Source organism: Amblyomma mixtum, chromosome 1, assembly GCF_055824585.1.
Source record: "Amblyomma mixtum isolate Tamu chromosome 1, ASM5582458v1, whole genome shotgun sequence".
Taxonomy (NCBI): Eukaryota; Metazoa; Arthropoda; class Arachnida; order Ixodida; family Ixodidae; genus Amblyomma; species Amblyomma mixtum.
This window is the reverse complement of record NC_143012.1, coordinates 156,397,367-156,409,743: the sequence shown is the minus strand read 5'-3', so window position 1 is coordinate 156,409,743 and position 12,377 is coordinate 156,397,367. Positions and strand designations below refer to the sequence as shown.

Genomic DNA, 12,377 nt, shown 5'->3' with positions numbered 1-12,377 from the left:
TGACAACGCTGCAACTTCGCAACGTCGACCCGGCAGCGTGAGTGACGAAACTGCGGCACAGTTCTATTCTTTTCAGGCTAAGCTGATTGGCGAAATTGAGCTCCAGGAAGTGCAAACCAGCATTACTGTCTTTTTCGGCAGAAAGTAATTGAGTCAAATAAACTCTGTGCTTCATTTTCAAGTAAAACAATTGGCTTGTTTTGGATCATAGGAATTCGGGATGATACGAATATTTTTCGGGGTCCCGTGGAATACGTATCATCGAGATTCCACTGTACACGTGGCAATATACAGTAGCTTATGCAGTGCATCCAGATCCCGAGAAAGCACAGCCATTACTATTCCACCACAACCTGCACTGTTGGCAAAAATACGGAAGCTGTCACCATTTTCGCAGTCATCGTCATCTTCTTCCTCCTCATCAGATTCTTCTTCCTCCTGGGCTCGGTCTGCACATCAAGGAAAAAAGTGGAAGGGGGCATCATCACAATCAATGAATCAACACAGACAGCAGGGATATTTTCTGTCCCTAGGGCAGTGGCAAAGCACACCCAGACCTTCGAGGCTCCTTTAGGAATCAACTGACCTTAACATCCCTCAACAGCACTGCCTTGTGAGGCATGCTCTTTGCCATATCTTTCTACTTGTTATGCAAGACGCGGTCACAGCACTCTGGAACGACCACAGCCAGATGCGGTAGTTTCTGCAACGTTCCAAGACTGTTGCTGGTGTTCAAGGTGTCTCATCTTGGGAAAGTTTGCAGGTACACGTTTGCCGAAAAGACATTCTGCCACAGAAGTATTGTTTACGCAAACGCTAATGTTCTCACAGATTCCCAAAATTCCCGCAGAAATATAAACAAAGGACTAATCCATCAATCAGGCCTCAAACTCTTAGCCAAACATCCTCCTAATCACGCCTCAGTCATATGGTTTTCAGGCCACACGGAACACACGGAGGGGTGATGCCGTCCACCGGCCCGCCCGAGCTCTCTTATACCGGGATTCCCCCTTAGTCGACGAGGCAGAGGAACACCTTATACAGCCCATAATCAGCTTCGCCGAACACCTACAGGCCTACAGACAGGCCAGACAGACATATACCCCCCTCCCCCCCCCCCCAAACTCCAGACAAGGCAGAACACACCCTTTGCAGACTACAAACAGACACCCTCGTACTCCAATGGTACCCCTCCCTCTACAAACCAGAGTGCCCACACTGTGGAGAAATAGCGACAGCTTTTCACATGGTGTGGGCATGCCAATTCAATCCTCCTACAGACAGACTTCCGAATCCAAATTTGGAGCAGTGGGAGGCCATTCTGCACAGCGCGGACCCCGACCAGCAATGAGGACTGGTTCGCAGGGCCCACACTGCGGCGCAGAGCAAAAGGCAGCCGGAATAGGCGGACCACCCAAGACTCCAGTAATTGCCACTGTTTAAATAGAGTTTTCAATCATGCCCCCCCCCCACCCCCTGTCGCACTGCAAAGCATAAACCACTCACAGGCGTAGGCCCGCTTGAGGCCGTCGAAGAGCACCAGCAGGGAGGGCACCACCTGGGGGGCCACCTCCGACAGGGACTGCGGCCGGCTCGCCTGGCTGATGAGTGTGCACAGGCCCAGCACGCACATCTTGCGGTCGTGCAGCCTGCAGAGCCACACACAGGCCGTTATTGCCAGTCACAAACAAACAGTACCCCTCGAGATTGATCCTCTCACTCTTGGCATTCAATGCTTGACACCTGAAGTTTGAAATGTGAGGCTATTATACAAAAGGTGCTCGGTGAGACACTTGGGCATGGCTGAATCGGGGAACAAGGTGAATTACACAACACTGCGCACTTCAAATACCTCGCCAGGACAACAAATCAAATAAATGAACAGGAACCCTAGCAAAACTAATTGGAATACGAAAGTTACTGCTCCATTCACATTTCTCCGCTCTATCTACATGTTAGGTGACGCACTCTCGGAAACAATATGTGCTCAATGCAGACGGCACCTCCAAGGATGGTCTCACTTTGGTTTCTGACAGTCTCTTCGAGGAGAGCTTCTTTAGAAGCACCACCCAACAGATTTCTGGCTTAAAAAATAAACAGCTAAGCATTCGCAAACAGATTAAATGAACGCTGCTGGAGCCACGTTTCTCGACGAGGCTCGCATCCCCCCTCCACGCGCACTCACCCCATGAAGTAGTCGATGTTCCCCAGCCACATCTTGACAAAGTGGTCGAGCAGGTTGTCCTGGGAGTTCGGCCTCTGCATCTTGCTCAGCGTCTCAAAGAGCAGCGCTGGGTTGTAGTAGAGCCCCGCTATGACCACCTGCAGAAGAGCAGTGAGGGTGACCACAGAACCCAGCACAAGGCAGGGACACAGAGAGACGTCCACAATGCAAAGAAGGTAGGTACAATGCATATGATTAATGATGAGGAGCAGCCCCCCAGAGTTGCATGTAAAACGTACCTGCTGGCACATGACTTGCAGGCTGACGGCTGAGGTAGACTCTGCCAGTGTCCTGATGGCAAGCTCCACAAACGAAGGGATGCACTGCAAACGGGGGGGGGGAAGAGGTTAGGAGCAACATGAGACTGCACGCAGAAAAGATTCCACGCACCAAATCGGCATTCACGCTACCAATTCTGTAAGCACAAGCAAGGAACTGTGGTTGTGAACGCAGCTTGTGTGGTACTGGCGCTGTTGGGTCACACTTGTGAATACTGTAAAATCTCAATGACGCATCCATGGCTGCCATGAATTTCGGCAAATATTAATTTGTGATTGCACCACGAGCCACATGCACAATTTCAGGTGTTTCAAACAGTTTCGCGCTGTTACGGACAATGCGAATGCGATATGTTAACACGCCAACAGCACTTGACGCATGCATTCACTGTGTGAGCTGGCCAACCAGCCAGTTTGGCAGTTTTGAGCACTGTTTGCAGTCTCCACCCTTCCGCAACAATCCTGCATCAAGGCTGTGGAAGCATACGTTCCTGGCTGCTGCTGGCTAATGCACTACATTCGATAGTACATAATTCATTACATAAGCAGTCGCTTCAGTTGCGACAGGCAACAGACACTACAGCGCCACCATCTAGGCATGCACTCCCAGAATACAGGCACTCGTTTAGATCTGAGAAATGGCAAGAGTAGTATATAATCACTATGCAAGGAACTCACAAGAATGCTAGGGCTGCAAAATTTATGTGGGGGTAAATTAAAAAAAAAAAAAAACTGCAAATCATAACAAGCAATCTGCAATGTTATGCAGGAAGCATAATACACATAAAATAAACTTTTTTTTTTTAAGACTCCTCACACACTACAGCTCAAGCTGAAAAAGATCTGCACAAGTGACAGATGACTGGTGCAAATAAATCTCTACCTGCAGCGCTGTGGTTCCAGAAAACGCCAATAACGCCTTTCCCAATCTCAGACTTGTGGAAGGGTCAGCAGAAAGTCATTGCTTGCAAATTTTTTTTTTTTTTCCCGCCTAGGTGCCCGTCGGTCACTTGTGCGAATCTTTTTCCACTGCAGCTGTACCTCAAGGGCAGACACTGGTCTTGAAAAAAAATTTTTATTAATGAAGTTACAGTTACAAAATCTTCAGGGATTATGTATTTTTGTGTGCCGATTCTAAATATGTCATTTAATTTCATGTATAACAATTCCTTGAGCATTTATGGACTTTTTATGCTAGTATTTTGCGGAGAGTTTCGAAGAAAATTTGCTGCAGGAAACTCGCTGAAATGTATGCCATTGGGTTCTCTTGACACCAAGGAATATAATAAGGGTGAAATTGTCTTTCTGCCTATCATAGAACTTAAGTTATAGAGTTTTGAAGTTGTCGCTTCAGAAATGAGAAGGAAAGTGTGCATTCCTGTTTCTGCAGTGGCAGCCTATTACTCAAGTTCTATGAGAGCCAGGATGATAATTTTACCCTTATTGTATTCCTTGATATGAAGAGAACCCAATGGCATACATTTCAGCGAGTTTCCTGCAGCAAATTTTCTTCAAAACTCTCCGCAAAATACTTGCATAAAAAGTGCATAAGTGCTCAAGGAACTGTTTTACATGAAATTAAATGACATATCTAGAATCAGCGCACAAAAATACACGTGCCCTGAAAATTTCATAAATATGACTAAATTAATAAAATTTTCTTTTCATTTTCAAGACCAGTGTCCCCCCTTAATCAAAGTCAAAGGTGGCTTTTGCAATTCAATGCCAGGTAGTATTCTCTTCGCTTGGAAGGATGGCACTTGTCTGACACAACAATGCCCCCACAGCAACTGAACCATCTCCCTGATGATGCCCCAGAGCTCTTTTCCTCTTTTTCTATGGTGACCATGACTGCTAACACACAAAAGTTAAAGCAACAAGAGGAAGCCCTCAGGATGAATGCTGAGCGTTACCCAAAATTAAATGTGTTTTTTGCTACCGCTGCTAATATGGCAGAACCCCGCTGTTACGTTATTCGCAAGACCACAGGAAAAAAACAACAAAAAAACAGCCGGGAAGCACGTGCAAAAGAAATGTACTGCTCCCCCCCCCCCCCCCCCCTTTTTTTCGCGACGCACAAATTATGGTTTTAACACTTTCATGATGCAGTGGTGTCCGTTGACAAGGGTGAAAAGAAAAATTACACAAAAGAACTTAAAAATTCACAAATTTTAAAAACAAAAAATGCCTTGACCTGCAGTGTGGTTCTGGGAGTGAAACAAAACAAATGGGGTCAAAACACATAAAACGCCCTTGAAGAAATCTGCTCCACAAGGCAGAAAATCGCAACGGAGAAAAATGTCCATTGTTCAAGTGTTTCTTCACAATATAGCGCTACGGCAGTACACAAAACAATTTTTTTAAAGCACTTTCCAGTTCATTTCAGCTTAGGACAGCATAAAAAACGAGGCATACAAGCGGATAAAGCAATTTTCAAAAGATCTATTTTTTGGCCAATTTTTGGGGGGGATTTTAAGAGTTGATTCTTTTGGTGAACCCTAAGGAACACACTTGCACAACATGCAAACTGGTTTGTTGTAAGGCTCTGAGTACCGGAATAAGCTCCACATCCAAATGCTTGGAGGCCTTTCCACACCCAGCATGTGCTCTTCAACTGGTGCCAAGACCAAGCTGGCAACTTCTTTCGAATGCTGCCAACCTTATTGAGCCCTCATACTTTCTCCATGGTGGCCAAAGTAGACTTCTTTAAAAGTGCACTAGACACCCACCTGATCAATCTGTCCCTTGCACTGCAGGATGATCACCTCGAGGAGCTTGAGCGCATGAAACTTGGGGTCCTCGCCTGAGTCACCCTCAAGCACCTGTGTGGAAGAAAAGAAGAAAAAAAGGCAATCCACACAGCTATTCAATCCACTGCATTGCCACAGTGAAAGCACACATCATGTCCTCCAGCAAGATACTCCATTTTGAATGAAACTCTTAACTGATTGGCAGAACAAGTGCGAGTGCAAGATCGTACACACTGAGCCACAAGTTCAGAGGAACACAGCCACGTGCCAGCTAGAATTTAAGGTACCTCCAACCCTACCCGTTTTGCAGGGAAAGTGCACTGCCTTCAGACAGCTTTCAGGTCTTTCTTCCTTTGGTTGCTATTCAGCTAGTAATTTAGGTGGCTGATTTTTGCAGCACCAGACCCGAGACCATTCTCCCCTTTGCTTTAGATAATTGCCGGCATTCTTTTATGCCATTCAATAAAATGCACTCGAACTTAGTGGCACAGTTACATTTTTCTTTCTCACATCTTTTTTTTCAGCAAGCCTTTTCACTACAGGCACAATACATTATGCCAATGGTCCTTCCCACAACACGAAGCCATGTCCACCTGTGAATCTTCTGGGCACAGTGAAACCTGAAACTAGAGCACTTCTACGGTCTGCCCCGATGGAAACTGGCACAGAGGCTCACAATCCTTTCCCTCCACTAAAACAGCACCCTGGTTCTCTCATTAGCGGCGTTTACATGAACCCGACAGTGGCGGGTTGAGTCAGGGGATTGAGTTGAGCAAGGTCGGCCCAACTCAACCACTGCGTGTTTACATGAACTCGATTTTAGCGAGTTGAGACTGCTTCAACTCCAGCGACACCAAGTGTCAAACAGCGCAAGTAGGAGAGGGCAGTGGCAGCCTCCAAGATGGTGACATGCACTGCTGTCTCAGAGGCGCGATAGTGCAGGTGAAAAACAGGTTTGCTTTCATCCTCTCCCTTCCTGTTAGGCACACTCCTCGACTCCATGCTTTTAGAAAGGCAGGTTACGTGAGTTAACCTACCCCTGCAGGCGAGTTAACTCGACTCGCTCTGCTGCTTATTGTCACGCCACAGCGGTGATACACCCGCATAACTCTCAAACACACGGACACCACGCCAACAACCTTTATTACACTTCTCCCATCTTCCCGCCGCCGCCGCTCCCCCTCATGATGATGATGACTTGTCGATCCACCTCCCTCTCGCGACATCACCTGGAACTAGTCCCTCCGCCGCCACACTGTCCTAACATTATTTTACTCGACCCAACAGCGTTTACATGAACGTGACAACAAGTTCTTTACCCGACAAGCAAACTCGACTTGACTCTATTGAGTTTGTGTAAACAGGCCTATTGATGATCGACTGTCCCCCAGAACTGCAGTGTTGCTCACCGCCTTGCACATGTTGTACATGGCGAGCAGGTGGTTCTCGTTGCTGACGAACGCCGGGGTGTCGATGGTGACGAAGTTGTGCAGGGCGGGCATCATGTCGGTGAAGAAGTCGAAGGCGTCCTTCTGGAAGGCGTGGTAGAGGGCCTCGAAGGCCTTCCACATGTCGGCCGACAGGGGGCCCCGGCAGGAGAGGGAGTAGAGCAGGGAGAGGGCCTCCTCGTAGAACTCGAGCAGGGACTGGCCCAGCACCTGGCCCACCAGCAGCTGCAGCAGGGTGGGCTCCAGCAGGGACACCAGCTCCCGCTGCTCCTCCAGCACCGTCACCAGGGTGTCCAGGGTGTTGAGCACCCCCATGGCCACCATGGCCTTCTCGTCCCCGTCCCCACCCGTCTCCACCACCTGGGTGAACGTGGCCGCCTGCACAGCACAAGGGCGCACTCGTCAGTGGTGAACAGCCCCTAAACACGACACAACTGCTGAAAGTGGCAACAACTTGATTTTGCCACGATGCAATGCATCCTACAGTCTGGCAGCCACATGAGCAGTAACAAAGCTTCGGAGCATTTCACACAGAAATCTCCACATTTTGCACAAGTTCAGCATATATAGAGAGCAAATCACGTAAACGTAAGCAAAGCATGCAGCAGAATTAGTAGAAGCATATCACATTGATAAGGGGTGTTCCGCGTGTGTTGCAAAACTGGCATTGTCATTGATTAACCGTGAATATGTCTTTCTTGAGAAGTCGTTGCCGGAAGATTAAGATAGGACAAGTAGGTTTTTGTGCATCTTTTGGTGGGATTATGTATAAACGTCGTTTGTGTTAATAAATCTTGTAAATGTCGTAGTCTATTTCGCGCTGTTAAAATATAGCTCTGCAAAGCAAGTAAGTCACAAAGGGAAAACCTGCTTGCAGTTGCCAACTCACACACTACACACCGCTCAGAAATGAGTGGTTGCATAAAGCTGATTTGGCGCTTGCTTGAGTGTTGGGAGTCAGAGGGCAAGAAAGGTCAATATATTATTGGCTCATTAGCACACCAATTGCTGATGTTATCCAGCAGATACTGTGAGGCCAATTTTGGGACTTGATACTATTCGAGTCAACTAAGGTTTTGAATAAACCAACTGCAAACTACTGACGTTTTGTGTAAACGCGTGCGCTTTTCTGAAACGAATGAAACAAACAACCCCTCACTACTATTCAAAAGCGGCAGTGCTTTTGAATGAGCAAGAAAGTTTCTTGTGACCCGATGCATCGCACAGGGTGCCGCGAGAAGGAAGGAGGGGGACTTGCCAGGTGCTGGGTCATCTCCACTGCGATGGGGGCAATCTGTTCGGAGTACATGCAGACGATCTTCTGCATGACGTTGGTCATGTCGTCGTTCTCCGTCTCGCGGATGATCTTGAGCAGCTCCAGGGTGATCTCCTTGATGTGGGGCTCCACACTGGGCTGGGCCTTCTCCTGGCAGGTGAGGCAGGCCTGCAGGGCGACGGCCGCCTCGACCCGCACGGGCAGCTCGCTGTCGTGCAGCAGGCAGTTGGTGAGCAGCTCGATGGCCCGCAGCAGGTTCCCCTCCGACCGGAAGGGCATCTCGCAGAAGTAGTGCAGCACCCAGCAGGCCCGTGCACGCAGGAAACCCTCGGGGCTGCCAAACTCCGGGTAGACGTGCGCCACCAGCATCGCCTCCATCTGGTCCTGCAGCGCACCCAGCCAACGACATTCAGGAAGCAGCGCACACGCGAAAGCTCGTTTATTCAAACTTCATGGGGACACCAACAAAGTTCGAACTATGCACCCACACCAGCACATGTGAAAGCTCATTCATTCAAACTTCAATGATGAGGAGCACGCCAACAGAGTTGAAACTAACAAGAGAGAATAGAAAATCCAGTACACTGCAACCGGGAAGCAGTTGGAGAGATTACCATATCTTGTAGTTCTAAACAATTCCGTAACCACCTTTACTTTTTTTTTATGCGAAAGCCTTACTAGGCTATATCAGCAGCTTTCTGTCATCAAAACCGTGTCCGCAACAATTGTGGAAACTATAAAGAGACATCGTCTCAAAAGTGGTTATAATCGAAGAAGGATGATGTGAGGATGCGGCGCAAAGATTTTGGTGCCAATCGGATCATTAGATAATTAATTAGAGCCAAAAAAGTGACCAAAAGTGGGCGCGGTTGGGCCGGGAGTGGCGCAAAGTTTGAATAGCAAGAAGAACGGCACCACGTGACGTACCACACGATTGGCCTACGTGACCTGAAAGGTGGGCGGAGTCAACGCACAGCGCAGAATGTGAATGAAGCGCGATGGAACTGGATGAACTGCACAGATTCCCCCAGTCAGACGATTATGCAATCGATGACAGATCAATAAGACATCGATAAGTAATTGATGAGTGACCGATAAGTGATCGATGAGTGATCGATGAGTGACCGATAAGTGATCGATGAGTGACCGATAAGTGATTGATAAGCCAATTAAATGAACAATTGTGTGTGTGATATAAAAAGAGGCATTTATTAACAAACAGAGGCAATTAGGAGCAAAGAGAGGTGACAAGTGCCAAGGAAGCATCAATGCTTTCACATCACTCCAATGCAGTTTCCGCAGTGCCCTCTTAATGTTTTTTTTTTCCCGGAGGGCAACGGCTAACACCTTCTGTTCTAAAGCCCAGACATAGCGGAAAGCCCCCTCTTAGCCTTCAGAACTGAACAAGAGGTCCCAACTAAATTAGAGCATCCCAACTAGAGCACCGGAGTCACGAAGGGCGTGCAACCGACTGCAAGCGTGATCACAAGGCTAGAAAATCAACCAGCATCCCTGCCACGACTGCCGCTTTCCAACCTAATGGCTGTGCCGTATCTGCAGCTCACAAGTGTGCACGCTGCATGGAGGTTGCGCAACCATTTATATCACAAAGTAAAAGTCGCCCGACTGGTCGCAGGTTGCCTGATCTTCCAGCCTTCTGCGATACCATTTAGAAAACATACTGGCGCCAGATTCAAGCATAAACTTTGCTTTTCTCTTGAAGTGTCTTGGTGTGGTAATTGCCGCTGATGGATGACATTTCTAAATCACCACACTGCACCCCACAGCCCTAGCTTTAGACTAGCTCTGTGCACAGAACTACTCTCGAACTTTGTGATATCACCACGCACGTTACAAGCTAGTAATAGTGGACTCCTGATAATTCAAAGCCAATTAACTGGAATTTTCGGTTAATTAGAAATGAAGTGTTGGTCCTGTCAGTTTTTCATGTAACGCTATAAAAAAATTGCTCAATTATTGGAAGTTAGAAGCCCATGGTATAGTTTAATTAGAAGTTATTTTTTAGTCAAGAGGCTCAAGGTGGCAGTCATTTTTTAATAGAGCCCGCGATTTTTCAAATGCCATAGCAGCCCGGTACTTTGCGCTGATGTCATCTACAGTTTCTGAGAAAGCTGTATAGCTTGCCGTTTAGCCATATGGCTGTGCTTGGGTGGATGTCAATGAGTAATTACTCCCTTATAACCAGTACTTCGCTTCGTGTGAGCTCACATTAAATGGTATGACTTGACTGAGTCATACGTGAGCCGCCACGGTGGCTCAGTGGTTATGGTGTTCGGCTGCTGGCCTGAAAGACACGGGTTTGTTCCCGGCCGCGGCGGCTGAATTTTGATGGAGGCGAAATTCCAGAGGCCCATGTGCTGTGCGATGTCAGTGCACGCTAAAGAACCCCAGGTGGTCGAAATTATCCGGAGCCCTTCACCACGGAGTCTCTCATAGCCTGAGTCGCTTTGGGATGTTAAACCCTCCTAAACCAAACCAAACCTGAGTCATAAGTGAGGCAGACCACGGGCTGGCAAAAATCACATTACACCCGGCCCCGCACTAGAAGCGGTCACGTCATAAGTGGCCTCCACCGTACATGACTGCAAGGTGGGGAGTGGTACCTTGTACATGCGGCGCTTGAGCAGCAGGGTGGCCACGGTGCCCACCAGGTGGAGGGCCCCGTCCTTCTGGCGGGGGCTGCACGTGGGGCTGGTGAGCAGGGAGACCACAAAGGCCATGGCCCGCTGCAGCACCCCCTTGCGCTTCTTGCACACCACGTGCACCAGGCTCTGGGCGGCCGTCACGGGGGAGAGGAAGTCCTCGAACACATCTGCCAAGCCAAGCCCCGCACTTCTTAGTGCTCGAGCAGGTGCCATATGACATCTGCTGCACACTTAGCGTGACAGCTGCCAATAGCAGTTGTGCTGTATTTGATAAAATGCACATCACAAACTTCATCACCCGAGTCAAAACTTAGCAGACACCCAGAAAGTGACCGGCGTGGGTTGCAACAGCACAAGGAGCCCGTCGAGGTGTTGCCGGAACATTTCCAGTTCGGTGACGTCACTTGCGGTTGTTGCTTCCAGTTTGGTGACATGCTACCGGGTATGGGACTTCCCGGTCACTCAGTCGACATGAGTCATGAGATGGCATGACCACATAGCACATATCATACTTAGTCATACCATACATAACACACATACACATGCAGCTGCTGTAAATGAGGCACAACAGTATTAATATGCAATTAATAAATTAATCATGATTAGTTATTAAATGTCATGATCACAGACAACTCCCTGACACATCTCATGTCTAGTCCCACCATCACAACCATACGTCATTTTTGCCACTAGAGATACAATAAAACCTTGATAATTATAATATGAAATCTTATGAAATCTTGGACAATTCAAAGCATTTCTGAGGTCCCGTAATTTCTAATGCAAATCAGACTGGACAAATCGAAGCAACAGCCTACACTGGTTCGATCAATTCGAAAATCTGGGCTGCTATGTGGGCATGTCCAATCCAGATTTCGCCGCAAGCGAGTGAAGCAATGGCTCCTTGCAGCTGCGAGGCAGCGCTGCAGAGCGATGCTGATGCTTGATCTGCAAAGCGGCCAGGACTGCCAGCATGAAAATCATGAAAACGAGCGCTTGCGTTTGTCCCACAACGTGACCATTGCGTCTCAGCCAGACAGACCGACTGTGCACAATGCCGGCCTGCACGTTTGAGTGGTGTCTAAGGTAGTTTTGGACAAGTGGCGGGCAGTATGCGCCCTGTGCTGGTACCCATTCCCAGCAAGATGCATGGCACTCCAGGAGTGAAGAAAAGAGTTGTTAAATTCATACGTGAATTGGTCCCACTAAAGATAAATTTTAACTGCGCGTTGTTTACATGGTTCTTTTGCGCTGGCGGTCACTTCGTCTGACGAGCAGTAGGCAGCCCGAGAGCAAACTCCCGATTATCTGAGGCGTGCATCACCACAGAACCGTTTGCAGTTCGATTTGCCGCTCAGGCAGGGCACACAAGAGTGTGGAAGGCAAGGTGGAGTGCAATTTTTTTACTTTTCATCTGGACTGGCTTCAGACTGCTGTCCTTTTAATCGCATTGTTGCGTGTTTGTTGCTTTGAGCTACGCGCATGCCACGATGCCATTACAACGGAAACTAAAAAACGAAGTGAGGCAGCGGGACTAAGGGAGGATGTATGCGTCAACTTATACAGACCGTTTTTTGGGCCAGCAAGCGTGAGTTGGGGGCAGACTTTTATGTGGCAGTATGCGGAAATCGCTAAGTTCGTTCAATAGAGGGCAGCGTGTTACCCGCAACAAAATTTTTTGCCCAGGTCCTTCCCCTTTTCTTGCTGGGTTGGTTAATTCAAAAACCCAGTTAAT

General features: G+C 48.2%; 1 protein-coding gene across 1 annotated transcript in view; it reads right to left on the bottom strand.

Moving 5' to 3' along the window:
* msk (importin-7 msk) overlaps positions 1-12,377 on the bottom strand; it is a 35,257-nt gene that overhangs the window by 5,928 nt on the left and 16,952 nt on the right. Inside the window, exons 8-15 of the mRNA XM_089558773.1 lie at positions 10,601-10,809; positions 7,959-8,360; positions 6,662-7,078; positions 5,232-5,324; positions 2,464-2,547; positions 2,186-2,322; positions 1,507-1,649; positions 387-449 (exon numbers count right to left, since the gene is read on the bottom strand). Of these exons, the coding sequence (XP_089414899.1) occupies positions 387-449; positions 1,507-1,649; positions 2,186-2,322; positions 2,464-2,547; positions 5,232-5,324; positions 6,662-7,078; positions 7,959-8,360; positions 10,601-10,809 (1,548 nt within the window). The remainder of the gene's footprint in view (positions 1-386; positions 450-1,506; positions 1,650-2,185; positions 2,323-2,463; positions 2,548-5,231; positions 5,325-6,661; positions 7,079-7,958; positions 8,361-10,600; positions 10,810-12,377) is intronic.